The sequence below is a fragment of the Macaca nemestrina genome, chromosome 12 (genome assembly GCF_043159975.1).
Source record: "Macaca nemestrina isolate mMacNem1 chromosome 12, mMacNem.hap1, whole genome shotgun sequence".
Classification (NCBI taxonomy): Eukaryota; Metazoa; Chordata; class Mammalia; order Primates; family Cercopithecidae; genus Macaca; species Macaca nemestrina.
Genome location: NC_092136.1, coordinates 11,876,893 through 11,904,675, shown reverse-complemented (window position 1 = coordinate 11,904,675; position 27,783 = coordinate 11,876,893). Strand labels below are relative to the sequence as shown.

At 53.0% G+C, this 27,783-nt stretch overlaps 1 protein-coding gene across 5 annotated transcripts in view; it reads left to right on the top strand.

Annotated features, from left to right (window-relative positions):
- INCEN (inner centromere protein) overlaps positions 1-27,238 on the top strand; it is a 30,883-nt gene extending 3,645 nt beyond the window's left edge. Inside the window, exons 2-19 of one of the 5 annotated variants that reach the window (XM_011720427.2) lie at positions 461-607; positions 1,067-1,180; positions 2,063-2,871; positions 9,750-9,801; positions 10,620-10,674; positions 10,792-10,909; positions 12,019-12,070; positions 12,478-12,595; positions 12,687-12,818; positions 13,275-13,286; positions 16,731-16,840; positions 16,918-17,038; positions 17,385-17,519; positions 18,419-18,618; positions 20,202-20,280; positions 20,439-20,546; positions 21,757-21,907; positions 23,463-27,238. In XM_011720427.2, the coding sequence (XP_011718729.2) occupies positions 468-607; positions 1,067-1,180; positions 2,063-2,871; positions 9,750-9,801; positions 10,620-10,674; positions 10,792-10,909; positions 12,019-12,070; positions 12,478-12,595; positions 12,687-12,818; positions 13,275-13,286; positions 16,731-16,840; positions 16,918-17,038; positions 17,385-17,519; positions 18,419-18,618; positions 20,202-20,280; positions 20,439-20,546; positions 21,757-21,907; positions 23,463-23,677 (2,721 nt within the window). In that variant the 5' untranslated portion in view covers positions 461-467 and the 3' untranslated portion in view covers positions 23,678-27,238. Of the gene's footprint in view, positions 1-456; positions 608-1,066; positions 1,181-2,062; positions 2,872-9,749; positions 9,802-10,619; positions 10,675-10,791; positions 10,910-12,018; positions 12,071-12,477; positions 12,596-12,686; positions 12,819-13,274; positions 13,287-16,730; positions 16,841-16,917; positions 17,039-17,384; positions 17,520-18,418; positions 18,619-20,201; positions 20,281-20,438; positions 20,547-21,756; positions 21,908-23,462 lie in introns of all 5 variants that reach the window. The other 4 variants (XM_011720426.2, XM_011720428.2, XM_011720429.2 and 1 more) reach the window with 4 other exon arrangements.
- The last annotated feature ends 545 nt before the right edge of the window (positions 27,239-27,783 follow it).

Sequence of the window (27,783 nt, the reverse complement as noted above, 5' to 3'; positions counted from 1 at the left end):
TGTGTCTTAGCCCTTACTTAACCATGAGTAGTAAGATGAGGGCCTACTGGAGAGCGAGAGCAGGACTGTGTTTGGGCAGGGAGTGGGGGGCCCTGGGGTGGCCAGGAAGGCAGATGGCAGTGCCATGTCATCTTCAGCCCAGAAAAGGCCATTTGTAAGGAGGACCATCATTGTCAGAATTGGCTGGGAACTGGAGACAGTCATGCTGTGGGGGGTGGGGACCGGGAGGTATTTGAAGAGTGTGAGTACAAGGGCCCCTCTTTGCAGAAACGAGGCTAGGGCATTAGTGTTTGGAATTCTGCAGCTCTGGGGAGTGGCTGTGAGCAGAGAGGGGCCCTGGTTCGGGCACTGGGTGTTTGTGGTGGTTGTGGGTGGGATGGGTATGGCAGCTTGGAGAAAACCCCAGACTCCTACCCTGAACCTCTAACTTGTGCCTCTTGTCCCTGTCTTCACCAGACAGAGCCACCATGGGGACGACAGCCCCAGGGCCCATTCACCTGCTGGAGCTATGTGACCAGAAGCTCATGGAGTTTCTCTGCAACATGGATAATAAGGACTTGGTGTGGCTTGAGGAGATCCAGGAGGAGGCCAAGCGCATGTTCACCAGGTGAAGGCAGGGGCACAGTGAGGGGATGGGAACACCAGCAGCGCCTGTCTGGGCTGCTTTGGTCTTGGGGATACAACAGCTCCTCGTCCCCACCTGCCTGGCAAAACCGACAGCCTGTCAGGGCTCCCTGCTGTATACTCTGTGTGCAGTGTGCTAGGGGCCCGACCTAGTGTCACGGGAAGAGGCAGCAGGAGACATTGAGTCCCTTGCCTGTTCGCCATCGTTGCTGGCTGGACCTCTCAGGGTGTGGGGCAATGGACGTGCACCTGGCGGCTTGCTTCCCTGCCGTGTCTCCAGGAGGAAGCCCGGAGTGCCCACATGACCTTGGAGAGCTTGCTTGGTGCTGGTCACCCCAGCTTGACCTGTCGCAGCCAGGAAATGGGCAGGGGCCAGGCTGGGTGGGAGAGGGGACCAGCGGTTCCCAGGCAGCCTCGAGTGACACCCTCCTGTGCCAAACAGAGAGTTCAGCAAAGAGCCAGAACTGATGCCCAAAACACCTTCTCAGAAGAACCGACGGAAGAAGAGACGGATTTCTTATGTTCAGGATGAAAACAGAGACCCCATCAGGAAAAGGTAGGAAGGGTTGGGGGAGGGTGAGCTGGGCAGTGGGCTCTGCGGAGGCTTGGTGCCATCTGGGAGAGTTCGATTCTGAAGATGTTGATTTGGAAGTAGCAGCCCATAGGAGGGGTGGTGGGTGCCACCGCGGGTACTGCGTGGGCCATGCTGAGAGGGGTTGGGATGCCACGGGGAACTATAGCTTGACCCAAGACCCTGGAGTCCAGATCTGTGGCTGTGTGTTGGGGGTGGGGGTATTTGATCTGGGCCCTGGAGGCTGGGAAGTATTTCCGTAGGAGGGATGAAAAAGAGAAGCCGTCCTTCTGTTAGGTGAGTGTGACCCGGGTGTGGACCACGTGGCTTGTCCCAGCCCTCATATTGTCATGCTTGTTTTAGTCCCCGTCAAGAATGATTGGGGCTGCAGAGTGCTAGGGAAAGAGGCTGGGTCTGTGAACCCCAGCTCTGCCCCTTAGCAGAGCAGTATGGCTTTGAATTGAATTTCTGCCTCTCTGAGCCTCTGTTCCTCATCCCCAAAATGGGGATAGTGGTCCCTACCTCCCAGGGCCGTGCTCTGGATTAAGGGAGAGCGTGTGTAAGGCTTTCAGCGGGGGCTCGGTGCGGTGTGACTTCCGTCAGCCAGCGGTGTGGATGAATATAATCTTCCTAGCCAGTTCTGTGAGGACTGTGGCATGATCCCCAATTTACAGTTAGGCAGACTGAGGCTCAGACAAGAATGGCCTGGGGCCTCCTGGCTAGAGGCGGCAGAATCTGGGCTGGAACCCAGGTCTTTTGCCTTCACATTCTCTCATCATGCTCCATCCAAGCTGGTGGCTCTTGGGGAGACTGGGCGCCACCCTGTCCTGCTGCCTGTCTCAGCCTCTGCCCTGCTGCCCCTGCCAGGTTATCCCGCAGAAAATCTCGGAGCAGCCAGCTGAGCTCCCGACGCCTCCGCAGCAAGGACAGTGTAGAGAAGCTGGCCACAATGGCGGGGGAGAACGGCTCCGTCCTGCGGCGTGTGACCCGTGCGGCGGCTGCGGCTGCTGCGGCCACCATGGCATTGGCTGCACCTTCTTCGTCCACCCCTGAGTCTCCCACGATGTTGACCGAGAAGCCCAAGGATAACCGCGCCCAGTGCCAGCTGGTGCCTGTGGTGGAGATTGGCATCCGTGAGCGCCACAATGCTGAGCAGCATGTCACCCAGCTCGTGTCCGTCCAGCCTCTGCCCCGTACTCTGTCCCCGACTCTGGCTTCAGCCACAGCTCCAGCCTCCCAGGGCATCCTGACATCGGATGAGGAATCAACACCTAAGAAGTCAAAGGCCAGGATACTGGAGTCCGTCACAGTGAGCTCCCTGATGGCTACACCCCAGGACCCCAAGGGTCGAGGGGTCGGGACGGGGCGGTCTGTGTCTAAGCTCAGGATTGCGCGGGTCTCCCCTGGCCCACGGGACTCGCCAGGCTCTCCAGACTCTCCGTGGCGGGAGCGGGTGCTGGCTCCCATCCTGCCGAATAACTTCTCCATGCCCACGGGCTCTCCCGCGGACTCTCAGTCGGTGCGGCACAGCCTGGTCGCCCCGTCCTCCCTGAGTCCCCAAGTCTTAGCCCAGAAGTACTCTCTGGTGGCCAAAGAGGAAAGTGTTGTCCGCAGGGCGAGCAGGAGGCTTGCCAAGAAGACTGCCGAAGAGCCCGCTGCCTCTGGCCGCATCATCTGTGAGTCTGGGGGCTTGGCAGTGGCGGGTGGTCCTTGGTGCCAGGCTCAGATGGAGGGTTTCTGAGGGATCATCTAGCAAGGAGCTGTCCAGAGAGCTTTCTGCAGTGAGGTGGATGTTCTACATCTGTGCTGTCCTGGGTGGTGGCCGCTAGCTGGCCCCATCTGGCGATTGTGTCCTCAAAATGTGGCTAGTCTGATTGAGGAACTGAATTTTAAATTGCATTGCATTTTAATTTTTTTAGATTTAAATAGTTACATGTAGCTAGTGGTTTCCACGTTGGATGGTGCAGATCTGACCCAACCTACTTGCTTTACAAGTGAGGAAATTGAGCTTCAGGGAGGTTGGCCACCATGTGGCTGTGGTTACTGGCCATGTTGAGGCTGGAGCCTGGGCCTCTTACCCAGGGCCAGATCGTTCCTCCCAACCCCGTGCTGCAGAGGCTGCTTAAATTCACCGGGTTTGTGCGCCGCCCATTAGCGACACTGCGTTTGATCTGGAGGAGGGAATTATGGCAGCAGGTTCCTTCTGGCAGATCAGATGACTGGGCATCTGATGGGAGCCAGGAGGGGGAACCAAGCTGACTCTGGAGCTGGCCAGCGTGAGTCTGAGTGCCAACTCAGCCATTCACCCAACCCGCAGCCTGGGGCCTCCACTCCTCGCCTGTCAACTGGGGCTAATCGCGTCACTTCAAAGGGTCGGTGAGGTTTTCTTTGGTCCCCCCACACGGGGAGTTTAGAAGGGTGCCTGGCGTATGGGAAGGACTGGGTAACGTTAGCTGCCCTCTCAGATCTCAGCTAAGGGGCCGTTGCCCACTGGAGCAGGTGTCTGGAGGGGCGGCTGGCTGCATGAGGAGCAGGCGAAGTCTGAGCTAGGAGGGTTCTGAAGGATGGCTGCGCTTTTGCTAAGCGGAAAAAAAAATGCGGGGATATGTATTCTTGGCAGAGGGAACAGCTTGTACAAAGACCCTGATGCCTAAAGCAACAAGTGATGGGGGTCTGGGGCTCATGTCTCACACAAGAGCTTGAACTTGACCCCACCGAAGCAAAAGAAGTGGCCTGATGATGGTGAATGGAGGGAAACAGGGAGACCAGATAGGAGGCTGTTGTAAGGATGCAGCCAGAGGATGGGCGAAGCAGTGGATTGGTGGTGAGGATAGGCCAGGATTTATCTTTTTTCTTTTTTTTTTTTTTTTGGATGCAGAGTCTCACTCTGTTGCCCAGACTGGAGTGCAATGGCACGATCTCGGCCCACTGCAACCTCTGCATCTCGGGTTCAAGCAATTCTCCTGCCTCGGCCTCCCGAGCAGCAGGGATTACAAGCGCCTGCCACCACACCAGGCTCATTTTTTTTTTTTTTTTTTTTAGTAGAGATGGGGTTTCACCATGTTGGCCAGGCTGGTTTTGAACTCCTGACCTCAAGCCTCACCCAGTCTACCAAAGTGCTGGGATTACAGATGTGAGCCACTGCGCCCAGCCCAGGTTTTATCTTAACACATATTAAATAGTAGCTGGCATCTGCCAGGCACTTTAAGATTTATAAAAGGAAAGGTTATTTCATTTGGTCCTTACAGCAGCACTGTTAGCTTGTGAGGAATTTTTCACTTTATAGAGGAGGAAACTGAGGCTTAAGGAGGCCATGGAATCTGTAAATCGGGAAGCTGGGGCTTGAGCACTGCATGTTTCATTCTGTCCAGAAAGTCAGGCGCTTGCAGAAGAGGCTTTGTGCAAGGCCCCAGGGCAGGGCCTGTCAGGCAGGGGAGGGCACCTCACCTTGGCAGCCTTCTCTGTGCCTGAGTCTCACTGCCTGGGGACGGGCCTGCTCCAGTGTTTGAGGTGACGCAGTCTGGGGCGTGTCCAGATGTGCAGTCTGGCACACTGTCTATTTCTGGATTCTCAGAAGGATCTAAATGGTTCTGATCTGTTTTGGAGATTTTCTCAGGCCTGGATCTGATCTTGGGAAGGGGCCCAAGGGGGCAGGTGAGGCTGGGCCTGTAGAGGGAGAGCCAGGCGGGGTTGCAGAGAATCTCAGACCTTTGGAGCAGACATCCGGCTCAGCAGCTCTCATGCCCTTCCATCACTTTTCCCTCTCTATCTACCCGTTCCCTGCCAAAGAATGGGCTTCTGATTTGACTGCTGCATGTGACCTAGGTCTGTCTGACTCCCAGCCCAGCATCATCTCTCTTCTTGAGGTGGGTAGAGGAGAGAGAGGAGGATACAGGATCTAGAATCTGGAGTCACACAGACCCTGGGTGACCTTGGGCACACCCCTTCTCTCAGCCTCAGTTTTTCTGTGTGAAATGGTGATAACACTGGCTTTGAATGTGAGTAGATAACTCATCTTGGTGCTTGGGTGTGGTGGATACTCAGTACATCTTATTTGAGAAAACTCACCAACGGCTGACACTCAGTTTGGGTGTGACGAGGCCGACCCCTAGCGAGGAGCCGCAAGGGTGTCAGGGAGTGGGGCGGTGACGGGGAGGAGGCTTCCCGGGGGTCTCCCAGATCCCAGGTTCTGGGAGAGGCTCTCGGGCAGCTGCGAGGTGGGGTCTTGGTTTGGGTTTTCCCATGAGCAGCACTTGACACAAGGATTTGAGTTCAATTCATTAATTTTTGAGAAATTAACGAGTTTAATGTCTCAAAAATTAAATTCCGGATGGGAAGGAAACACCTGCACCAGAGGAATGGGAAAATGAGACAGGAAAAAAAGCCAGCAGGCAGGATGGGCCGAGGGGGCCTCTGGAAGCCAGAGTGTGGCCCCGGGGCTGCCTCCTGGCCTGGTGCGCACCTGCCTGCGGGGCCTGTGGGGCCTGTGGGGCAGCAGTTCTGAAGTGGATAGGAAGAGACAGGCCCACTGCCACAGGGCTCCACCTTGGGGCGTTCGAGCCACCTCCGCATTGGAGAACAGCCCTTCCGTCCCTCTGCCAGTGCTTGGGCCACTACCCTACCACCAGACCAGCTCTGAGGCCTGAATGGCGTGCAGATGGCACTTAGCATTCCAGAGAACCCTTGTGCTGGTGGGAGAGCCATGTAGTCACGTGGCGTCTTCATCAGGGAGCACATGAGCTGGGATGACACTGCATGGGGAGATGAGGGGGACGTATCTTCTGGGTATAGACCCCTTAAATGGGGGTCATCACCACCCGTGACTGTCAGCCCGGCCCTGCAGCTGCTCCCACCACCTCCCCAAACCTGGCTACTATACCCAGGAAGGGTCCCGGCTTCCCTTCTCTGTGGCCTGTTGTCTTCCCTGTTTTCCTGAGACCCTGTGCGCCCCAACCTCCCACTGGCTGCCTCCCAGCCTGAACTCTGGCCAAGCCCCCATGGCTCAGGATGCGCCAGCTCAGCTACCTTCTCTCTGTTCCCCAAAAAAGCCTCTTTTTTTCCTGCCTCGTGGCCTTGGCCCTCCTTCTCCCCAGACCAGTGGCACTGGGAACAGGCATGCTCCCAGCTAGGAAGAAGCCGGGGACGTAAAGCTAGCAGCTGTGGTGAGGATGCCAGGGTGAGTGCTGAGGGTGAGGGCCCCGGGCTTCCTGTTTTTAATGATTAAGCCTCAGCCTCAAAAAGCTTTTGACAGCCTGGACAAGATGGCCAGACCCTGTCTCTACCAAAATGGGGAAAATTAGCCAGGTATGGTGGCAAGTGCCTGTAGTCCCAGCTACTCAGGAGGCTGAGGTGGGAGGACTGCTTGAACCCAGGAGGTCAAGGCTGCAATGAGCTGAGATTGCGCCACTGCACTCCAGCCTGGGTGACAGAGTGAGACTCTGTTAAAAAGAAAAAAAAAAGCTTTGATTATGAGGTTTTATCTATTGATAGTTATTGTATTAGAAATTAAAACAGGATTTTAAAAGTATTTAAATTTTAGTTAATATTTTTATATGAATATCTAGTACTTTAAAGATTTAAAAATATTGTTCAGTATTTTGACATTGCAAAATGTAAGTACCAAGCCTATCACCTGTTTACATTAAGACTTTTTATGAAAAAATAACTTTTCCAAAACAAAAATGTACTGAGGAGACTGGCATTATTCTACATTTTGCAAATCTCTTTATTGTGTGACTTTAAAGAAGCCTCATTCTGTGTTTGATCTGTTGTTGCATTGCGCTGTTTGGGTTAAAGTAACTGAAGAACTGGCCGGGCACGGTGGCTCACACCTGTAATCCCAGCACATTGGGAGGCTGAGGCTGGCGGATCATGAGGTCAAGAGATCGAGACTATCTTGGCCAACATGGTGAAACCCCATCTCGACTAAAAATACAAAAAATTATCTGGGCGTGGTGGTGTGTGCCTGTAGTCCCAGCCACTTGGGAGGCTGAGGCAGGAGGATTGCTTGAAACCGGGAGGTGGAGGTTGCAGTGAGCGGAATTCACACCGCTTCACTCCGGCCTGGGTGACGGAGTGAGACTCTGTCTCACAAAAAAAAAAAAAAAAGTAGCTGAAGAACATCTGGCCTCACACAGACGTGTAGTAGGGAAAGGGAGGAATATCTTCATAGCTTTTTCAGATAATTGTGCATATTCTTTGTTATCAGGACCAGCGCAAGAAGTGGTAGTTCTTCAAGGTTTGTTGTGGTGTAGTCTGAAACCACGTTGCTGGTTCCATAGGGGTCTACCTTGCACCTTTTTTTTTTTTTTTTTTTTTTAAAGATGAAATCTCACTGTGTCACCCATGCTGGAGTGTAGTGGCATGATTTTGGTTCACTGCAACCTCCGCCTCCCGGTTCAAGAAATTCTCTTGTCTCAGCCCCCCGAGTAGCTGGGATTACAGGCGCCCACCGATGCCTGGCTAATTTTTGTCTTTTTAGTAGAGACGGGGTTTCACCATGTTGCCAGGCTGGTCTCAAACTCCTGATCTCAAATCATCCATCCGCCTCGGCTTCCCAGAGTGCTGGGATTACAAGCATGAGCCACCATGCCCAGCCACACTTTGATCTTTTAGATATGTGTGATTTCATAACCGCATACATCGATCATTTGGAAAATATTGCTTCACCAGGTTATGCACGTCTTCCAAGTGTTGACACCCTTCATTGTATAATATCCTAAAAAAGCACATTTGTTTTCTGACCTCATCAGAAAAGTCCTTAGGTATTAGGATGCTGTGGCCCTGCTGGTGGTGGATACGTGCTTTTCAAAATTCTACTCTTGGATTCTTTTTGTTTCAATTTTTAAATTATTGTTAGCACATGGTGTTTTATTTTTGTGATGGATTCACTTCGTTGACTTGTGAGAAAATGTCTTCCAGATAGCCAAGATTGAATAACCAATGTGTGTCAGTCATTCTTTTAAATAATAATAGTGTTCCAGGTGAAGAAGCGGCTAGTGCAGCTGGCGGCTTAGAGACGAGCGCTTTTCGCGGAGAGTTGCGTTTGCAGCAACAGGCGTTCGGCACACTTCCCACCTCAGCACACAGGAGAGTAGAAATGGCATGTACTTGAGTTTAGATTTAGTAAAATTAGGACTTTTGCAGGCGCGGTGACTCACGCCTGTAATCCTAGCACTTTGGGAGGCTGAGGCAGGTGGTTCACTTGAGGATGAGTTTGAGACCAGCCTGGCCAACGTCGCGAAACCCTGTCTCTACTAAAAATATAAAAAATTAGCTGGGTGTGGTGGTACATGACTGCAATTCCAGCTAATTGGGAGGCTGAGGCACAAGAATCGCTTGAACCCAGGAGGTGGAGGTTGCAGTGAGCTGAGATTGAGTCACTGCATTCAGCCTGAGTGACAGAGTGAGAGTCTGTCTCCAAAAAAAAAAAAAAAATTAGTACTTTTTACACCTTCCTCAAGGACATTCCTCAGTGAAACTGGACATCTCTCCTTCCTGTGAGTGTGTGGTCCGAGGATAGTGTTTGATGCTCTGGCCTCAATTGGGAATGAGGCTTCAGCAGCTTGTTCCTCATTGCTTTTGTGCCCTCAGGGCAAGTGTCAGCACAGTGAAAGGGGGAAAGTAATATTTTAGTATCATGATTTTAGTATCATGATTAGTTATGACCTCGTGGATCCCCCAAGGGTCTCAAGGACATCCAGGGATCAGAGAATGCAAGCTGAGAACCACTGGCCTGGACATCCTCCTCCTTTGTCTGTAAACTCCTCCTGACCAGCTCAGGTCCCCCCGTCATAGGCTTTTAAAATTCTCTGCTCTGGACCAGGCGCGGTGGCTCATGCCTGTAATCCCAGCACTTTGGGAGGCCTAGGCGGGTGGATTACTTGAGGTCAGGAGTTCAAAACCAGCCTGGCCAACATGGTGAAAGCCCATCTCTACTAAAAATACAGAAATTAGCCAGAAATCGCTTGAACCCAGGAGGCGGTGGTTACAGTGAGCTGAGGTTCCACTGCACACCAGTCTGGGCAGCAGAGAGAGACTCTGTCTCAAAAAAAAGAAAAAAAATTTCTGTGCTGTGTTCCATCATTGGCCATGCTGGTGTTGTTGACGGGACTATTTGATGATTGTTATCTAGACCAGACAGTGGTTCTGTTTTGCTCACCGTTGGGGCCCTGGGGCCTGGCTCAGGTCCCAGTACACTGTAGGCACTTGATGAATATTTGTTAACAGAATGAGCTGCTTTGTCTTGGGCCCCATGCTGGGAGTTTGGGGCCTGGAGCTGCAACAGACATTGTCCCTCTTCTCAAGATATTCCCAGCCCAGTGAGGATGCCCAGCTGTGCCCAGATGGGCATGGGAAGACCATCTGGGAAGCAGCAGGGGACATGAAGCCAGGAACTCCGATAAAGACACTAGGATGAGTGCTGAGGGGAGGGTCCTGGGCATGGCAGGGCTAGTGATGGGAGCAGTGGCCAGGTCCTTGCTGGAACCTGGTCCCCCGGACCCCTTCGAGTGGTTTCTGGTGACATCTTTTGTGCCTTGCTTTTCCCCCTCAGGTCACAGTTACCTGGAGAGGCTTCTGAATGTTGAGGTGCCCGAGAAAGTTGGGTGAGTTCAGTTCCAGGGCTTTGCAAGTGGGCAGGGCACACCAGGACAGGGAGCCAAGGTGAGCACCAAGGCTGGAAGCAATTCCTGGGCTGAGCCTTCCCCACTGATCCCTGACTGCCCAGGGGCTGCCCGTTTCCCCTGTCTGACCAGGCAGTGAGTGACGTGAGTGTTGGTCGCCTGGTCTCCTTGCAGCGCCCGTCAGTGTTGCTGGTTGCCTGGCCAGACCTGACCCTGGGGTGTGAGCTCCAGAGGTTGGGGGTGAGGCGGAGCTGCCAGCTGCCATTCAGACTGGCTGGGGTAGGATAGTGGTGCTCCAGGATTACACCCAGTGCTGCTTCTGGCCGGGACACAGACTCCTTTTCCTGGAGGCCGTGTCCTGCCATCACTAAAACCAGCCCCTCCCTCCTTCCTGCAGAGCAGAGGGTTTGTTCTTGGGATGGGGAAACAGGGTGACTGGGCAGACCTGCTGGCCTTGCCCGCCCCATGGTGAATGGAGAACAGACCACAAAAGAGATGCAGCTCACCTGGGTCCAAGAGGTGGAGGTGGAACTGAGGACAGGGCTCTGTGTCAGCTGTGTGGTGGGGTGCTTGGGAGATGAAGCCACATTCTGAAGCTGACATCCCTCGTGTGCCCACGGAGCCATGGCTTGGAGCTGCCATCCTCCCATCCCGCAGGGGCTGTGGGTTGGTGGCCCTGGCCAGGGCACCTTGTGTTGACATTTTGAGTCCCCCATCCCTGGAGTAGGAGAGGGACTCCCTATGGGGGAGGGCTTGGACTAGCTGGGCAGTCCCCACAGAGTCCCCTCTTCTGTTTTCAGTCCTGAGCAGGAGTCCCCCGAGGAGGCTGAGCCGGTAGCGGCAGCTGAGCCAGAGGTAAGGCGGCTGCCTGGGGAAGGGAGGACTCACCTCTGGGGCTCCCGCTCTGCCCTGTGGCCATCCTGGGCCTTGGGTTCCAGGTCGAGACCCCTAAAGCCTTGGTTCTTTCCACAGGTCCCTGAGAACAACGGAAATAACTCGTGGCCCCGCAATGACACGGAGATTGGCAATAGCACACCCAACCGGAAGCCTGCAGCCAGCAGTCCGGAAACGCCCTCTGCAGGGCAGCAAGGTGAGGCTCCCTGACCTGCCGCCTTTAGTGCCCAGAGCCACAGCGGGCCTTGGTGGCCTCGGCCTGACCTTCTCTCTGGGGATAAGGAAGCCCTATTTCTGGGCCAGTAGGCTAAAGAGAAATTAAACCTGGGGGTGCAGAGATCCCTTTTGAGTCTGTAGGTTTCACCTCCCACTGTTGGGCTGGAGCTGTCACTGAGTGCTGCATGGGGGGCTGTGGCTGGTTGGGACAGGAAGCAGGGGAAGGGGCTGCATTGGGGTACGGATATGAAGAGGCCAGGTCAAGGCCTTGACCTCGACTCCAGGGGCCAGTGGGAAGAGCCGTGGGCTGGGAATTGAACACGCACCTGGCCTCCTGCTGCCAGCTCCTTTCTGACCTTTGTCGGTCCATCCCTGTCTAAAGAGGGCTGGAGAACAGTGGGTTTGGGCGTGTCCCAGGGTCCTGCTCACATCTCCCTGAGAAGGGTGCTTCTCTCTGGTGGGAAGTGCACTATAGCTATGAGATCTTGAACATGGCCTCCTCCTCTTTACGACGTGGTCAGGGACAATGGTCATGCCAGCCTCACGGCCCTCAGGGCTGCTGCGGGGAACTTTTGGAGTGACGTGCACTTTCTCCTAGCAGTGAAACGAACATACTGACCCTACACCCCGCATGTTGACCCTGCAGCCGGAGCCACCCCCTCCTCCCGTCATGGCCACACCAGCCGCATGGCCCAGGAGGGGTGGGATTTAGAATCTGTGCAAGGGGCTTAGAGCTCCTGCTTCTACAAGGTGTCCACACACTGTTCTTAGTGTCAGAGGTGGGTGGGGCACGTCTGGGGCTGCCACCTCGACGGGACCGTCCCACCCTGCCTTGCCTACCATAGAGCCAGGCACTGGCGGGGAGGGGTTCATGAGCTGCGGGTAGCCAGGCCCTGGCATCTGTAGATTCCTCAAGGCTAGTCAGGGTTAAGGCTGATACGTCTGCGTTTGGCCTCCCCGGAGCTGCCAGGAAGGGAGCCTTGCTCACTGCCAAGGCTGCTGCCCAGGGACCCCTTCCCCCTAGGCCCCCATTCCTACCCTGCCGCCGCCATCATTTCTGCAGCCTTGCTGAAATTGCTCTTTTCACAGAGGCCAAGACAGACCAAGCAGATGGACCCAGAGAGCCACCACAGAGTGCCAGGTTTGCATCAGGGAAGGGGTGTGCGGGTTTCTCTGAGGGCCCTGGAGGACATGGCCTTGTGTCCTTGCTCAGGGAGGGTGGATCTGTGCTCGGGGGCTTCAGAGCCTCTCTGCTGGGGTGTGGCCTGGTGTTGAGACTTAACCAAGGAGGCGGCTCCATGCTGTGGATGAGCGCCAGCCTGGGAATAGGGCGAACCGATTGTTGACCCCGTCTTAGGGCGGTCTCCTGGCCATGTGACCTTGGACTGTTCACCTCCCTTCCTCTGAGTGGGCAGCAGAGGGTTGGTTAGGCTCTGCAGCCTCTTTCAGCCTAGAGGCCGGTGGCCTGGGCCCAGAATTGTTCACCGGGGTGACTTTTGATGGGCTGTGGCGGGCAGCCCTGTGATGCCGCCGCCTGCGCCGTGGCAGGAGGAAGCGCAGCTACAAGCAGGCGGTGAGTGAGCTGGACGAGGAGCAGCACCTGGAGGATGAGGAGCTGCAGCCCCCCAGGAGCAAGACCCCTTCCTCACCCTGCCCGTCCAGCAAGGTGAGCCAGGCGTCTGCCCTGCCCTAGAACCCTGACCCCCTTCGGTACCCTGCCCCGCCTGCCCACTCCTGACCCTGGTCCTCGTCTGCAGGTGGTGCGGCCCCTCCGGACCTTTCTGCACACGGTGCAGAGGAACCAGATGCTCATGACCCCGACCTCAGCCCCCCGCAGCGTCATGAAGTCCTTTATTAAGCGCAACACTCCCCTGCGCGTGGACCCCAAGGTGAGGGGCCTGTGCCCAGGTCGGGCTTTGTGGGAACCAGGCAGTGTGGCTGAAGGTCCAGTCTGTCCCCTAAGACACTGGGAGTAGTGTGAGCCTGGGCGGAGGCAGGTGTGGCCTGGCACTGTTAGGGGCCAGCTGAAGCCTCTGTGGCCACCAGCTGTCTTGACCTCTGGGGGCACTGTCCTGCACTTGACCTGTGGGCTCTGGACTGCAGCCTGGAGGCTCGGCCGGCTCAGTGTGAGCCCTGGAGATCTGTGTGGTTAAGGTGAGGGGTACTTGTGGACACCTCCACCGTTGGGGTGAGGGTTGGGTGACAGGAGAGGCGGTGGGGGTGCTGCTGGCAGGAGGGCGGGCCCCACACACGCTTGCTGGCACAGCTGGGCATGTGGCCTGCCTGGCAGGACGTCCCCCGGCCTGGCATTAACTCTTACCTTTTCCCTTGTCTCCTCTCCACAGTGCAGCTTTGTCGTAAGTAAAGCCTTTTCCTGTCGGTAACCCGCCCCACCTAGCACTTACCTGCTGTAGCCCCTTCCCTGCGTAGCTGACAGCACCTGTAGATGCACTAACATCGTAAGCGGGAGGGGAGCCTTAGGAAGAGAGTGGGACGGTGAGGAGTGCACTGGCTGGAGGCGCCCAGCAGTTCTGGGCCCCAGCATCTTTCTCTGCCCTCCCTGCCCTTGACTCTGCTCCTAGGAGGAAGCGAGGGGGTGCGGCTTTTCACCAGGGCTACAGCTTGACGTGTTCCCCACAGCCACCTCCCTGCCTCCTCCCCAGCACCAGGCCTCCTCAGGGTCTGTGGGTCTGTGAAGAGAACAGACAGGTTGTCTGTGGTCCCCAGAGCCACTGAGATTTATTGGTTCACAGACCTGAGCAGTAGCCTTGAGGCAGTGGGATGACAGGGGAGGGCAAGTGTGGGTCTGAGCTGAGGTGGAAGGCCGGGTCTGGCTGTGCTGGGCGACAGCAGAACAGTGAGTGGTAGCACCTAGAAACAAGTCGCAGAAGCTGTTCTCTTCTCAGACACCTCAGAACTGAGCTGAGCCAGGCTGGCTTCTGAGCAAGGACCTTCGGATGGGGACATGCTTAACCCTCAGCCCCAGCTCCCCGTGCCATTTGCCAAGGCCGCAGCCGCCTCATTCCTTTGGTTCCTGCAAGCCTTCTGAAGAGTCCTCTGCAGTCACACAGGGACACCTGTGACAGCCAGGAGGGCTTCTGCCTCCAGCTGAGGGCCTCGGCAGGTGGGAGGGGCTTCCCAGCAGCTGGCCAGGTGGGCCCTGAACTGGCTTCTCCCCATGGAGGCCTGTTCCCCTCTTGTTGGAGAGGGTGACTGACAGTAACCTTCCAGTGGCCTTACCACCTGTGCCCCACCCAGACCGATCAGAGCCCTGCAGGTTTCATGGGGTGATAGAGAAGACCAGGAAGTGGCTCTTCCCTGCTTTGGGGATCCCAGGTCCCTGCACAGGGCATCTAGTGGGTGGGGACAGTCCATAGTTAGGAGCCCAGGGGCCTACAGAGTCTTTTTGGACTGCATCCTGAACATTAGGCTACGAGCCTCTGGGTCTTGTTTAAATCTATGGACAAGGTTGATATTTTCTCAGCATTGCAATTTAGCAGCAATTGACCTGGTTAGGTTTAGGCTGCAGGTTCCCATCTGCCTTCTGGGGACTGTGGTTCCAATGTTAGTCTCGATTTTGAAGATGGCAGTGCTGTTTGGACTTTTCCCGGGTGTGTGTGCCAGTCAGCAGTCAGCCTGGGACCTGGAAGGTGGTCTGTTAGTTTAGTTCTCAGCCTTTGCTGGGATAATTAGGGTGAGATCCTAGCATCTGCAGCTTGAGCTGAGCCTATTCGTTTGTCAATTCCCTGCAGTATCATTTTCCTGATCTCCTCTGGGACTCCCTTTTCTGTCCTCCAGCTGGGAAGCTGGTGCTTTAGTTACCTTGTTCTGCTTTGCCTGCTTCTACGACTGTGTCCAGGGCCACCTGCCAGGGGGACAGAGAAAGAAAAACACACAGGATTTGGCCCACACTTTTGGGATCACAGCTCCTCCTTTGAGTTTTGACTCGGCAGCTTTCTCTGTCCAGGGTCACCTGGCAGGGGCACAGACAGAAGAGCAACACGCAGGGTTTGGGCCACACTTTTGGGTTCACAGCTCCTCCCTCGAATTTTGACTTGGCAGCTTTCTTTAACTGCTGCTGCCTCTGGTTGCCATAGGACTGCTTATGGGCTGAGGCACAAGGCAAAGAAGAAAAGAGAAAAAACAAAAATGGGGTTTCTGCCTTCTCTGAGCATTAGATACTCCCTTTCTGCTGCCTGAGTCAGGACTAGAATTCTTTCTGTCCACGCCCCAGTGACTCCTTTGGAGTTCCAGGCTGTATTGAGTTAGGCTGGAGGAAAACATTGGGGAACTCACTGCTGGTTGGCTGGTGCTTCCAAGTCTGGTCTTCTTCCCCATCTGCCTGCTCCTCTTTAGTTTTAGAGGCCTCAAGTAGCCGCTCCTTGCATTCTGTCCAGGTTTTGTAGCCGCGTTCAGTGGGAGAGAGAGGTGGAGTGTGTCTACTCCATCTTACCCGTTACTGGGACCCCTTCTCTCCGCCTTTGGGAGGATGGTATTACCTTGGAGCCAGATTTCTAGGTGAGAGTGCTCCTCCAGTTAGGCTCAGAAGCCAAGGAGAAATCAATAGTAACCAGTACAGGAAGAGCGGGTCGCTATTGGACACTGTGTCCAAAGGTGGGCGTCTACTGGGAGCCAGGGTAGGGTGATGGGTGTGGGTGTCACTCTGGGTCTCAGCCTCCACCCAGCCCCAGACTGTTCAAGGGGAAAGCACCAGCCTTGTCCTGGGCCAGGGAAGGCTTAGAGCCCCTGCCCATCCCTGCTGGCTGCCCATTGCTGTGGCTGTGCCCCTGGGGCTTTCTGTGTCTGCCCAGGAGGGGGTGCCAGCATCAATCAGCTTGTCAGCCAACGAGTACTTTTTAAAAGTTGCCTTAAAAATGAACATAGCCAGCTGGACATGGTGGCTTATGCCTGTAATCCCAGCACTTTGGGAGGCCAAGGCGGGTGGATCCCTTGAGGTCAGGAGTTCAGGACCAGCCTGGCCAACATAGTGAAACCCCGCCTCTACTAAAAATATAAAAATTAGCTGGGTGTGGTGGCACATGCCTGCAGTTCCAGCTGCTTGGGAGGCTGAGGCACGAGAATCGCTTGAACCTGGGAGGTGGAGGTTGCAGTGAGCCGAGATCGTGCCATTGCACTCCAGCCTGGGTGACAGAGCAGACTCTGTCTCCAAAAAAAAGCATAGCCGTGTCACAGGAAGTTTGGAAAATAAAAGAAAATTAATACCATTCCTAATCCGTCTCACTAGACTATAGTAACCTCTGTTAGGATTTGACAGTATTTCCTTTTATTTTTTTCAACTATTATGAAATAGTTCATATACACAAAAAAATATGTATACATATAGTATGGATGTTATAAAGCATGATAGTCGTAAGTTAGCCCTTGCGTCTGCACCGCCCCCTTACTGCAACATTCACCGTGACTGGGAGAGCTGCCTTTCTGCTCCTCACCCTTCCAAGCTCATCCTGCATTTTCGTTTTCAATGCACAGTTTATGTAGTTGTCGTCAGCATAAATCCTATTTGGAGCCTGACTTTTGTGCTGCCCAAAACTTGGCTCAGTTGAGGGCACTGTGGCTCAGGACCCTGTGAGGCAGCTGAGTGCTCCTGGGAGGAAAGACGGGAGCTGCGGGTCTTGGCCTGGGTGCTATTGGAGCCACACTGGGGATACCTCTGCCTAAGAAGCATTCTGATGCTGCCACCCACATGGCCACAGGCTGCTGGGGACTGTGGGCAGCTTTTGGGGCTGGGTGGCGGGTTGTCCTTGCTCATGTCCCATCTCCCTCGCTCCCCGCCACCCCAGGAGAAGGAGCGGCAGCGCCTGGAGAACCTGCGGCGGAAGGAGGAGGCCGAGCAGCTGCGCAGGCAGAAGGTGGAGGAGGACAAGCGGCGGCGGCTGGAGGAGGTGAAGCTGTAAGTGGCCTGGCTCCCTGGACCGTGGCCTGCCCCAGCCGTGGCGGGGCTCCCCCTGACTGTCCTGTGCCCTGCAGGAAGCGTGAGGAACGCCTCCGTAAGGTGCTGCAGGCCCGCGAGCGGGTGGAGCAGATGAAGGAGGAAAAGAAGAAGCAGATTGAGCAGAAGTTTGCTCAGATCGACGAGAAGACTGAGAAGGTGGGAGCCTGGGCTCTGGGGGACCCAGGCAATTCAGACTTAGCCCAAGGGTTAGGACTGGACCCCTCAGGAAATTGCTGATTTGTCACTGTACCCCTGTACCCAACTCCTGCCTGCCCCACAGGCCCTGGAGTCCACTCTGAGCTCAGCCGAGGGCTTCCCTGGCAGCCCTTTGTGAGTCGGATCTGACACTCAGGCAGGACCGGCTTCTGGTGTCCTCTCCCTGGGCGGTGGGAACAAGCCAGGTGTGCAGGGGCAGGTGGGGCCTGTCACGCAGAGTTCTGGGCCCCACTCTGCAGGATTGGATGTGGGTGCTCCAATGGGCACGTGTGGGTGGGCTCTGCAGGCCAAGGAGGAGCGGCTGGCGGAGGAGAAGGCCAAGAAGAAGGCGGCGGCCAAGAAGATGGAGGAGGTGGAGGCGCGCAGGAAGCAGGAGGAGGAGGCGCGTAGGCTCAGGTGGCTGCAGCAGGTGCGAGCGCAGGTGGGCCTCAGGGAGGAGGTGGGCGGGGTGGGCACCGTCTCAGCACCATGGGGCCCTGTTGGGTGCACCCCGCCTTGTGGGGTTGACCCAGACCATCTTGTTGCTTCATGCCAAGAAGGAGGTTTCCCAGAAGCCTCCAGGGCGGGGATGGTGACCAGAACCTGCCTCTCATCTTCTGTAGCAGCAGTAGTTTGAGGGTTAAGTGCTCATACTTGGAGCCAGACTGCCTATCTCAACTCTGCCATTTATTAGCTGTGCGACCTTGTGCAGGCTGCTTGACCTCTCTGCTTCCATGCCTTCAAGTAACAGTGAGGGTTAAATGTGTTAATGTCTAAAATGCTCAGTAGGGTCTGACGCCTGCTGAGCGTTCTATGCAATTGCTGTTACGGTCCATTCTCTGACTGTTCTGCCTATAAGAGTAAGGACCCAGCTCGTCCCAGTCAGTCTTAGGACTCTAGAGAAGGCAAGTCCGTCATTAGGGCTTATGTGACTAGTCACCAAGTTCAGGTATTTACTGTGTGCTAGGCACTGTTCTAAGTGTCTTGTGCCTATAAATCCAGCAACCCCATGAAGTGTAGGAATACCTGCGGTCTCCGTTTTATAGACGAGGAGACAGGCCAGAGGGTTTAAATGCTTGCCCGTTGTTTCACAGCTGGTGCGTTTGGCTCCGAGGTTCCTTTCTGCTAAATCTACAGCAGCAGCGGCTGTCACGAGATGCCTTTTCAGGCTGCTGCTGGTGGTTCTGGCAGAGCCTTGCCCGGGATGTCCCACGGCACCATTCCTGTGTTGTCCGTGCTGGTGGCTGATAGGAGGGGCACCTGGGCTTCGGGCGAGTGGGGCTGCTGTCCTGCCTCTGGCCCTGGCCCAGCCACAGCACCCGACCTTGCTCTCCGTTTCAGGAGGAGGAAGAGCGGCGGCACCAAGAGCTGCTGCAGAAGAAGAAGGAGGAGGAGCAGGAGCGGCTGCGGAAGGCGGCCGAGGCTAAGCGGCTGGCGGAGCAGCGGGAGCAGGAGCGGCGCGAGCAGGAGCGGCGCGAGCAGGAGCGGCAGCTGGCAGAGCAGGAGCGTCGGCGGGAGCAGGAGCGGCTCCAGGCCGAGAGGTGAGGGACCTGCTGGCCCGTCTGCCTGCCCTCCGTGTGTGTGGAAGAGAGACGATGGGGCCCTTGCCTGGACACAGCCCCACCTGCATGCGAGGGTTTGCAGGTGCTTTCCTTCGCACCAAACCCAGGGGCCTACAGCTAGTGGTCCACCGGAATACACTCCCCATTGGCTATGGGCGATCCAAGGAGTGATGGGTGGGCTTGCTTAGGGCTTGGCTTGGTTCTGCGTCCAGCTGCGTGTGCTGACCTCTTTGGTGTCTTTTTGTAACTGGCAGGTGTGGTGCTCAGAGGATGAGCTGATATTTCTCAGCAGGGCCACCGTGGGCATTTTGGGCAGGAGAGATCTTTGTGTTACATTGCAAGTGTTTGGCATCCTTGGCCCCTGTCCCCACTAAATGTGTCTCCCCTGGTGAGGACGATAACTCAGATATTTTCAGACTATTCTCCTGCCTTGGGAACCGTGGACCCAGGAGCCCTGAGATCTTTCAGCTGTGCAGATGCAGTGGTCTCTGTACAACAGACATGTTTAGTTTTACGGGCATTTGTCCAGGGCCTGCCCTGAGCCTGGTTGTTCTGGGAGTCGTGGGGATGCCAAGGAGGAAAAGCCACACTCACTGTTGGTCGGGAGATACGTGGGATCCTGCGTCTGCGCGCGCAGTAGAGCACGAGGCTCGTGTGTGTGAGACACGCAGGCCCCGTAGCTGTTCCCTCTCCCTCTCTACCTCCTGGGAAACACCGGGTAGCACTTTTTTTCCGTGTCCATCTTTGTGGGTGGCTTCAGGCTTATCAGAGCAGTGAGAAGTCACAGCCAGAGGGCTGCACTGCGTCAGGGCTGCTTGACGGAGACAAAGCTGTCCATGGTCCTCTGGTCAGAGTCTGGGAAGGCGTAGGGTACGGCTAATGTGGTTTGAGACTTGCAGGGTGCTGGGCAGGGCAGGGGGCTTTGAGGGTGGCGGTGTGATAGTCACAGTGTTGGCAGCTTTGGTGGGTTACCCCAGCTGCATGCTTTACACCTGTTTCCTTGTTTAGTCCTCAGCTGAAGCCCATGGTGGCATGGGAGCCAGCAGCTCCACTTCACACAGGGAGAAACAGGTCCAGAGAGGTTAAATGATGTGTTCAAAGTTGTGAGCCAGTGTGTTGTGGCGGTGACTCCAGAACTCATCCACAGCCCCTTGTTCATGCTTGTTCATGCTTGTTCATGCTTGGAGCCGGTGTCTGCCCTGAGGGTTAAGATAATTAGGGGTATTGTGGATCATCCCATTTGATTCTTGTGTTGACCCTGGAGGAAGTGTGTTCTGGTCTCCATTGTATAAAAGTGTTATGAGGCTCAGAGACCTAAGTTACAAGGAAAAGTGGGGGCCAAATGTTGGGCTTCAGCTTCTGTTCCCTGCACCCTCAGGTGTGCACACTTCTAGCCTCCGGGGCAAAAGCGCAGCTCTTGGCTCTAAGCTGGTTGCCCATTCGGCAATCCCACCGTCTAAGGTGTGTTCTGCTGGCTGGGCTGGCTTCCTCAGCAGGGATGGGAACAGGGCTTGGGCTGGGGCTCCACTTCCTGTCCTAACAGGCTCTTGCTGGGTCCTCAGGGAGCTGCAGGAGCGGGAGAAGGCCCTGAGGCTGCAGAAGGAGCGGCTGCAGAGGGAACTGGAGGAGAAGAAGAAGAAGGTGAGGGGAGCTGGGTTGCGGGCTCCCCTGGGGTCTGCCCTGAGCTGTGGGCTGGTCTAGACTCCTGCGGCAGGGGCTGCCTAGGGAGGGGAAGGAAAGGGAGGGGAGGGAAGGGCACCTGCACAGCTCCCTAACACCCCATTGCCGCCTGGTTCCAGGAAGAGCAGCAGCGTCTGGCTGAGCGGCAGCTGCAGGAGGAGCAAGAGAAGAAAGCCAAGGAGGCAGCAGGGGTCAGCAAGGCCCTGAACGTGACTGTGGACGTGCAGGTGCAGCCTGGGCCCCAGTGGAGAGGCCCTCGGGCGGGGGGGCCCAGTCTGATTATTCTCTTCCCAGTAGCTAGAGGCACAGGCTACGCTAGGCCCCTAAGGAAAAGGACAGATACACTTGGCCCAGTTGTTTTTACTATTTTTTGTATTCTTTGTTATTCTAAAAGTAGAATTTGTTGAGGTGGGGGATAAAAAGGAACTAAACCTTATAAAAGAGTATAAAGTTTTAAGACAAGGGACCCTCAGGAAAACTCTACTAAGCCCATTGTATATCCTTGTAGATTTTTGCATATGTAACCCTTTTAACACACACAGATATTCTCTGTCTCTCTTTTTCACCCATATACACACATATTTAAAATGGGCACTTACCATTTGGTGGCTTGATTTCCAGCCCCCCACCCCTACGGTTTTTTTTTTTGCTAGGCATGTTGTAGACATCTGTCTGTTTCAGCACAGGTAAATTGCTTAGTTTTGAGGGCCGTGTACCTTCATTGTGCTGGAATTCAGCCGGCTCCTCTTGATGAGCATTTGATCTATTTTCACTTCAGTGCTGTTACCAAACAAAACATAATGTTTTCATTGCAGCACAGTTAAGATGCGGAAAACTTGGAAGTTAGTATGGTATCTGTCAACAATGGATGGTTAAGTTGCAAATCCTGGAGTCTCCTGAGCGGTTCCCAGGAGGATTCTAGACACACTGGCCTGGAAGAAAGTTTGCAATACACCTTAGCATGAAAAAAGGGGGCACAGAGTAGTGTGTGTTCTGTGACTTTTTAAAATTAAAACTAGGCCTGGTGCAGTGGTTCTCGCCTGTAATCCCAGCATATTGAAGGCCAAGGCAGGCGGATTACTTGAGGTCACGAGTTCGAGACCAGCCTGGTCAACATGGTGAAACCCAGTCCCTTACTAAACATACAAAAAATGAGCCGGGTGTGGTGATACACACCTGTAATCCATCTACTTGGGAAAGCTGAGGCATGAGAATCTCTTGAACCTGGGAGGTGGAGGTTGCAGTGAGCCGAGATCACACCACTGCACTCCAGTCTGGGCGACAGTGAGATTCTGCCTCAAAAAAAGAAAAAAAAGTGATCCTGCACCTTTTGTTTCTCCTGTGAAATGGGAGGAGGTGAGCAGTGCCCCAGTGCTCCTCGGTGGTGAGAGACTGGAATGCCGCGGAGGGAGCTGATGGCCACATTTGTTTTTCCAGTCTCCAGCTTGTACCTCATATCAGATGACTCCACAAGGGCGCAGGGCCCCTCCCAAGATCAACCCAGATAACTACGGGATGGATCTGAATAGCGACGACTCCACCGATGATGAGGCCCATCCCCGGAAGCCCATCCCCAACTGGGCCCGAGGTAAGCAAAGCCCACAGCTCCCTGGGAGACTCAGGCCCTCCCTGGTCCTCACCTTGAGGGCCCTGGAAGTAGTGGGTTGGCTGCTATGGTGTTGGGAGGCTGCTGTGTGCTTGAGTTGGCGGCTCGAGGCTCTGGCCTTGGGCATGCATGTGCCCAGGGGAGAGTGGGGCACCCTGTGGTCATTGTGCTCTCCTGAGGACCAGACCTATGAGGTTGGGTTCCTTTGTTCTCAAAAAAATATATGAAATTGCACTGGCCTCGGGCACGGCATATGCTGCTGGGTGTCCTGACTTGGACTGGGCCCCTCCTTAGAGTCACATCCAGCCAGGCTGAAGAGACTTGGACCCAAGTAAGCCACCTGGGGCAGGGACAGAGCTAGAATGGGAAAGGGTTTAGGTAGAACACCAAGCTGGAGCCTGGGGCCTCTGGCCAGCTGGGGGAGGCAGGAAAGACCCTGAGGAGTGCGCGAGGCACTTGAGTAGGATCTGACCTGGAGTTTACAGGCCCCAGCATTAAACAAGAACGTGGGTGAGCGTGACTGCAGTGCCTCAGGCCTGAGTGCAAGGCCAGCTTGAGTGAGCAGGGTAGGTGCTAGCAGTGGGTGCTGCCAGAGTGGATAGGGCCGGTGGGTACCATGGGTGCCTTGCAGTGTTTGCTGAGCTGGAAGTCAGGGAAGGGCGCAGACGTCCCAGAGGGAAGGGCCTAGAATCCTATAGCTGGTAGGCACTCTGCAGAAACTTGTTTTTGTGAGTTTCACCTCATCTGAACCCTACCGTAACTGGCATGTGCTTTAAGCCTCTTAACTGCTAGTGTCAAGTTGTTTGGGAGATGGCAGTGAGCAGAAGCCAGATTGCTTGCAAAGCCACCTAATCGGAGGTGACTTTGAACAGCTTACTTAAATAGTTTCCTCATCTGTGAAAGGGGGGTGATGGCAAGACCCAGCTGAGGAGTTGTATTGAGAGTGACATGAGTGAGCTCACGGCTGGCCCTTAGAGCCGCACCTGGTGCTGAGCAAGTGCTGGTGCATGTCTGGCCTCCTGATCCCCTGGGTCTTCCTCAGCCCCGTTGTCAGGACTGTGCGCTCCCACATCCACTGCCCAGAGGCCCCTCAGTATTGTGCCAGGGCCTGTGGGGTCTATGAGAAGCAGCTGGCCAGGGTGGTCGAGGATGGCATCCTATGCTTAAGCTCTCGAGCTTGGCTTGTCTTCACACATAGGCTCTGCCATTGTTAGCTGTATGCCTTTAGGCAAATCTGCTGAATGGGAGAATACAGAACCTGCCTCCCAGGTGGTGGTCGGGACAGGTTCAAGGAGTGCCCGGCTCATGCAAGCTCTCGAGGACCTTGTACAGGTTAAGCTGCCAGAGGACGGTAGGAAGGATGTGACACAAGGGCGTTCTCTGGGTTTGATGGTGGTACAGGCAGGGGCAGGGCTGAAGAGGGTGACAGAGCTCTCTGTAGGGAGGCTGGAGAGGGTGAAAGGGCTCTTTGCGGGGCAGGGGATGGGGAGGTTCATGGAGAGCCCCAAGGCAGTGTCTGATCTGTCGACTCCTGTAGGCACCCCGCTCAGCCAGGCCATCATTCACCAGTACTACCACCCACCGAACCTTCTGGAACTCTTTGGAGCCATTCTCCCGCTGGACTTGGAGGATATCTTCAAGAAGAGCAAGCCCCGCTATCACAAGCGCACCAGCTCTGCTGTCTGGAACTCACCGCCTCTGCAGGGCGCCAGGGTCCCCAGCAGCCTGGCCTACAGCCTGAAGAAGCACTGAGGCTGGCCTGCGTCTTTCTTAGCAGCCTCACCTCTTATCTATGTCTATCTATCTGTCTGTCGGTCTCTGTCTTGGTCTGTTGACCTCCTTCTTGGCATGCCATTGTGGAGGGCTCGGCCAGGTGTATATAAACGTCCTCTGTGCTGGGTGTTTCTGCTGCAGGTGGCAGGTGGCCCCAGGCCTCTTTGGAGGATGGGCTGGGTGGGTGGGTGGGGAAGAACCGGGCCCAGCCCTACATGACCTGCAGACAGTGCTCTGTAAATAGTTGTTTTAATTTAGCTGAATGTTAGCGTTTTAGTCTTTGGCATTTTAGTGTTTGGGAGGTAGATTAATAAAGTATATTCCTTCAAGCCTGCTGTTGATACCGTGAAGACTGGGCGCCTCAGCCCTGGCCCTGTAGCGGTGTGTCTTGGGCCACCGGTGGCCTGCAGGACCAAGGTACTGTTCCATCACCTGCGGCGTGCCTCAGGATCACCGGGTGCAGACACCCGCCCTCGGAGATGCTGCTGCAGTGGGTGGTTCCACTGCCTGGATAACCCCTGAGGAACACTTCAGTTACTGTCACGATGGGGCAGGTGGAGCTCCTCCCTGTTTTTTGGGGTGCTCCCTGTTTGTAACGGGAAAGTTGCTCATTGGGAAAGACCTGTGTCTTGACACAGCCCTGCCACTTAGTCCCTTACCCTCTCTATTCCCCAGGCTCCACCCTTGCTGCACAGGTACAAATGGACTTGAGAACATCTGTGTGCTGGTGAAGCATGAGGTCTGAGTAGAAAAGGGGTATCCCTTGAGACCACCTTGGGACCAGTGCTTGCAAGCAGCGAGATATTTCCCCAGCAAAACCAGGCAGCTGCCAATTAAATGCTTAGCGCCAATGAAAGCTGGCTGTGGTCCTGCCTGTGAGCTGTCTGCTGCTGCCTTCTGAATGCATACATCTGCTACTCTAGCCCGGGGTTGCCAAACTATGGCCTGTGGGCCAAATCCAGCCACAGTCGGTTCTTTAAAGTTTTATCGAAACACAAGCGATAGAAATGCCCATTTCTTTACCTGTTGTCTCCAGTTGCTCTGCTCTGAGGGCAGTGTTAAGTTGTGCAGCAGAGGCCCATCCATGCAAAGCTGAAAATGTTTTACTATTTGAACTTTTACAGAAGTTCTGCTTAAGGACAAAATAAAGCCTAAATCCAAGAATACTTTTAAAAATGAGGAAATAGTGAACACAATAGATGGAAGTCTGGAAGTTTCTACCCATGCCAAGAAAAGCGTTTTATGGTTTGTTCAAATATGTTGTGCAGTTCAAATTTTTTCCCGATATTCTCTGACTAGACACTTGTACTGAGTAAACTGGCGAGTGTGTCTGTCTAAAACCACAATATCAAAATATCACTTAAAGCATCTTTACATAGTGTGTTTAAGAAAAAGTTATTATTCAGCAGAAAGGTAATTGCAATTGGTCTGCATATTTATCAACACTTGGTATTGTCTGTTTCTTATTTTAGCCATGCAAATAGGTGTGTACGGATATCTAATCATGGCTTTAACTTGAATTTCCCTAATGGCTGATGGTGAACATCTTTTCATGTACATTTCTGTCATCTGTATATCTTTGGTGAAGAGTTCAAATCTTTTGTTCATCTTAAAATTGGATTGTTATGTTACCGTTGGGTTTAAGAATCTTTACATATTATGGATACAAATATGTTGTCAGATACATGCTTTGCAGTATTTTCTCCCAATCTGTAGCTTGTCTTAAAAAAAAATTTTTTTTTTGTAGAGATGAGGTCTTGCTACATTGGCCAGGCTGGTCTGAAACTCCTGGTCTGAAGCGATCCTTCTGCCTTGGCCTCCCAAAGTGCTGAGATTGTAGGCATGAGCTGCCATGCCTAGCCCAGCTTTTTGTTTACTTACCAGTGCTTTTCACAGAACAAAAATTTTAATTTGATGAAGTCCAATTAATTAAATTTTAAAAATAGAGTGTGTTTTTTTGTCATGTCTAAGAAACCATTGTCTAGTCCTAGGTCTTAATTCTCCTTTGTTTTCTTCTAAATGTTTTTTATTTTACATGTTACATTTAGATTTATGATCTATTTTGAGTTAACTTTTCTTTAAGTATGAAGTTTATGTTTTTTGTTTGTGTTTAGGAGCATATGGATGGATGTCTAATTGTTCTAGCACCATTTGTTAGAAAGACTATCCTTTCTCTGCTGAATTTCTTTTATATCTTTGCCAGGAGTTAGCCATATTGGTATGGGTCTATTTCTAGACTTTTTGTTTTCTCCCATTGATCTGTACCTCTCTCCTTTTGCCAATACCACATAAATCAAGATGACTATAGCTTTGTAATAAGTATTAAAATCTGGTAATATAATTCTTCCAATTTTATTTTTCTTTTAAAATTATTTTGACTATTGTATCAGTGTTACCTTTCCATTTAAATTTTAAGGTTAGCTTATCTACAAAAGTCCTGCTGGGATTTTGATTGGAATTGCATTAAATCTATAGATAAGTTTGGGGAGAATGAACATATTTATGATCGTCTTTTAATCTGTGAACATGACGTGTCTCTCCATTTATTTGCATGTTTAGTTTCTTCAGCATTTTATAGTTTCAGCATACAGATCCTGTACATATTTTCTTAGATTTGTAACTATTTATTTTCTTGGAGCTGTTGTAAATGGTTTTGTTTTTCTGATTTTTGGTTTCCACTTGTTCATTGCTGGTGTATAGAAATACAGTTGACTTTTGTGTCAACTTTGTATCCTGTGATGCAAGTAAAGCAGTACTGAGGGGAATTTATAGGGCTCAATGCCTGTGTTAGAAAAAAGGTCTCAAATCAGTGACCTCAGCTTCTACTTTAAGAAACTAGAAAAAAAAAAAAGAGCAAATTAAAAATGTACACAGAGAAGGGGAAATCATGCAAGTAGAGCAGAAATCAGACATTAGAAAAAGAAAATACAGACAATTAATTAACCAAAAGCTAGTTCTTTGAGAAGCTCAAGAAAATTCTATTTAGACTGATCAGAAGAAAAGATAGATTACCAATGTCAGAAATTAGGTAGCTTCACTACAGATTGTACAGATATTAAAACAATAAGAGACTATTATGAACAACTTCTAGGAATACCTTTGACAGTTTAGATGAAAGCAATGCAGATTCCTTAAAAGATACAGATTAGTTTACTTAGGAAGAAATGGAAAACCTACATAGCTCTATGAAAGATGTGTTATCACAAAGAAAACGGTAGACGTAGGTAGGTTTAGTGGTAAATGTTGCCACATGTTTAAGGAAATAATACTAATTCTACACAACCGCTCACATGAAATATAAGAGGAAAGAATACTCAGTTCTGTCTCTGAGGCCAGCATTGCTTTGGTCCCCAAATCAGACATTGCAAGAAAAGAAGACAATTATCCCTCATGAACAACAACACAAGAATTCTTAGAGTTTCATCAAGTCCAAGTTAAATAAAAAGGATTACACTTTTTGTTGTTGTTGTTGGAGACAGGGTCTCACTCTGTTGCCCAGGCTGGAGTGCAGTGGTGGGATCTCAGCAACCATATCCAAACCACACCAATATCCCTTTCATTTTCAGGGTACTTTCTGACCTTGGTTAAAACTGCCATTTCCCCTAGTAATCAGAAAAGCCTTATTGTGGGGTTTTTGATACCTTTTTATAGTTTTATGTTGTCTTCTTTGTTTTAAGGCATATATGAAGTTGCTTCAAAATTGGGAACAAGAATTGTCACATTCTTTTGTTTTTTCTTCATATTTTCTCCATATTTTTCTTGTTCTCTTTTGTCCTCCAATCCTGGGAGGAAAGTAAGTGTCATGGGTGAGGAATTTCCACTTCCTGGACCACTGGAGTCTCTGGGACCATCCACAATCCCTCAGCCTGGGAGAGTGCTCTGTTCTTCAGCATACTAAAAATGGCCCTAGCCTGCCCTTAAATGACTCTAGAGGGGTCATTCAAGTGTACGTTTGTATGTAAGAAGATGATTAATATGTCAAATGTGGCTAAAAGGAGCCAGGAGGATCTTTAGACACAGTAATCTTTAGACACAGATCTTTAGACATATTCCCCCAGCCACCCTTCAGAGGTGGGGAATTTTGG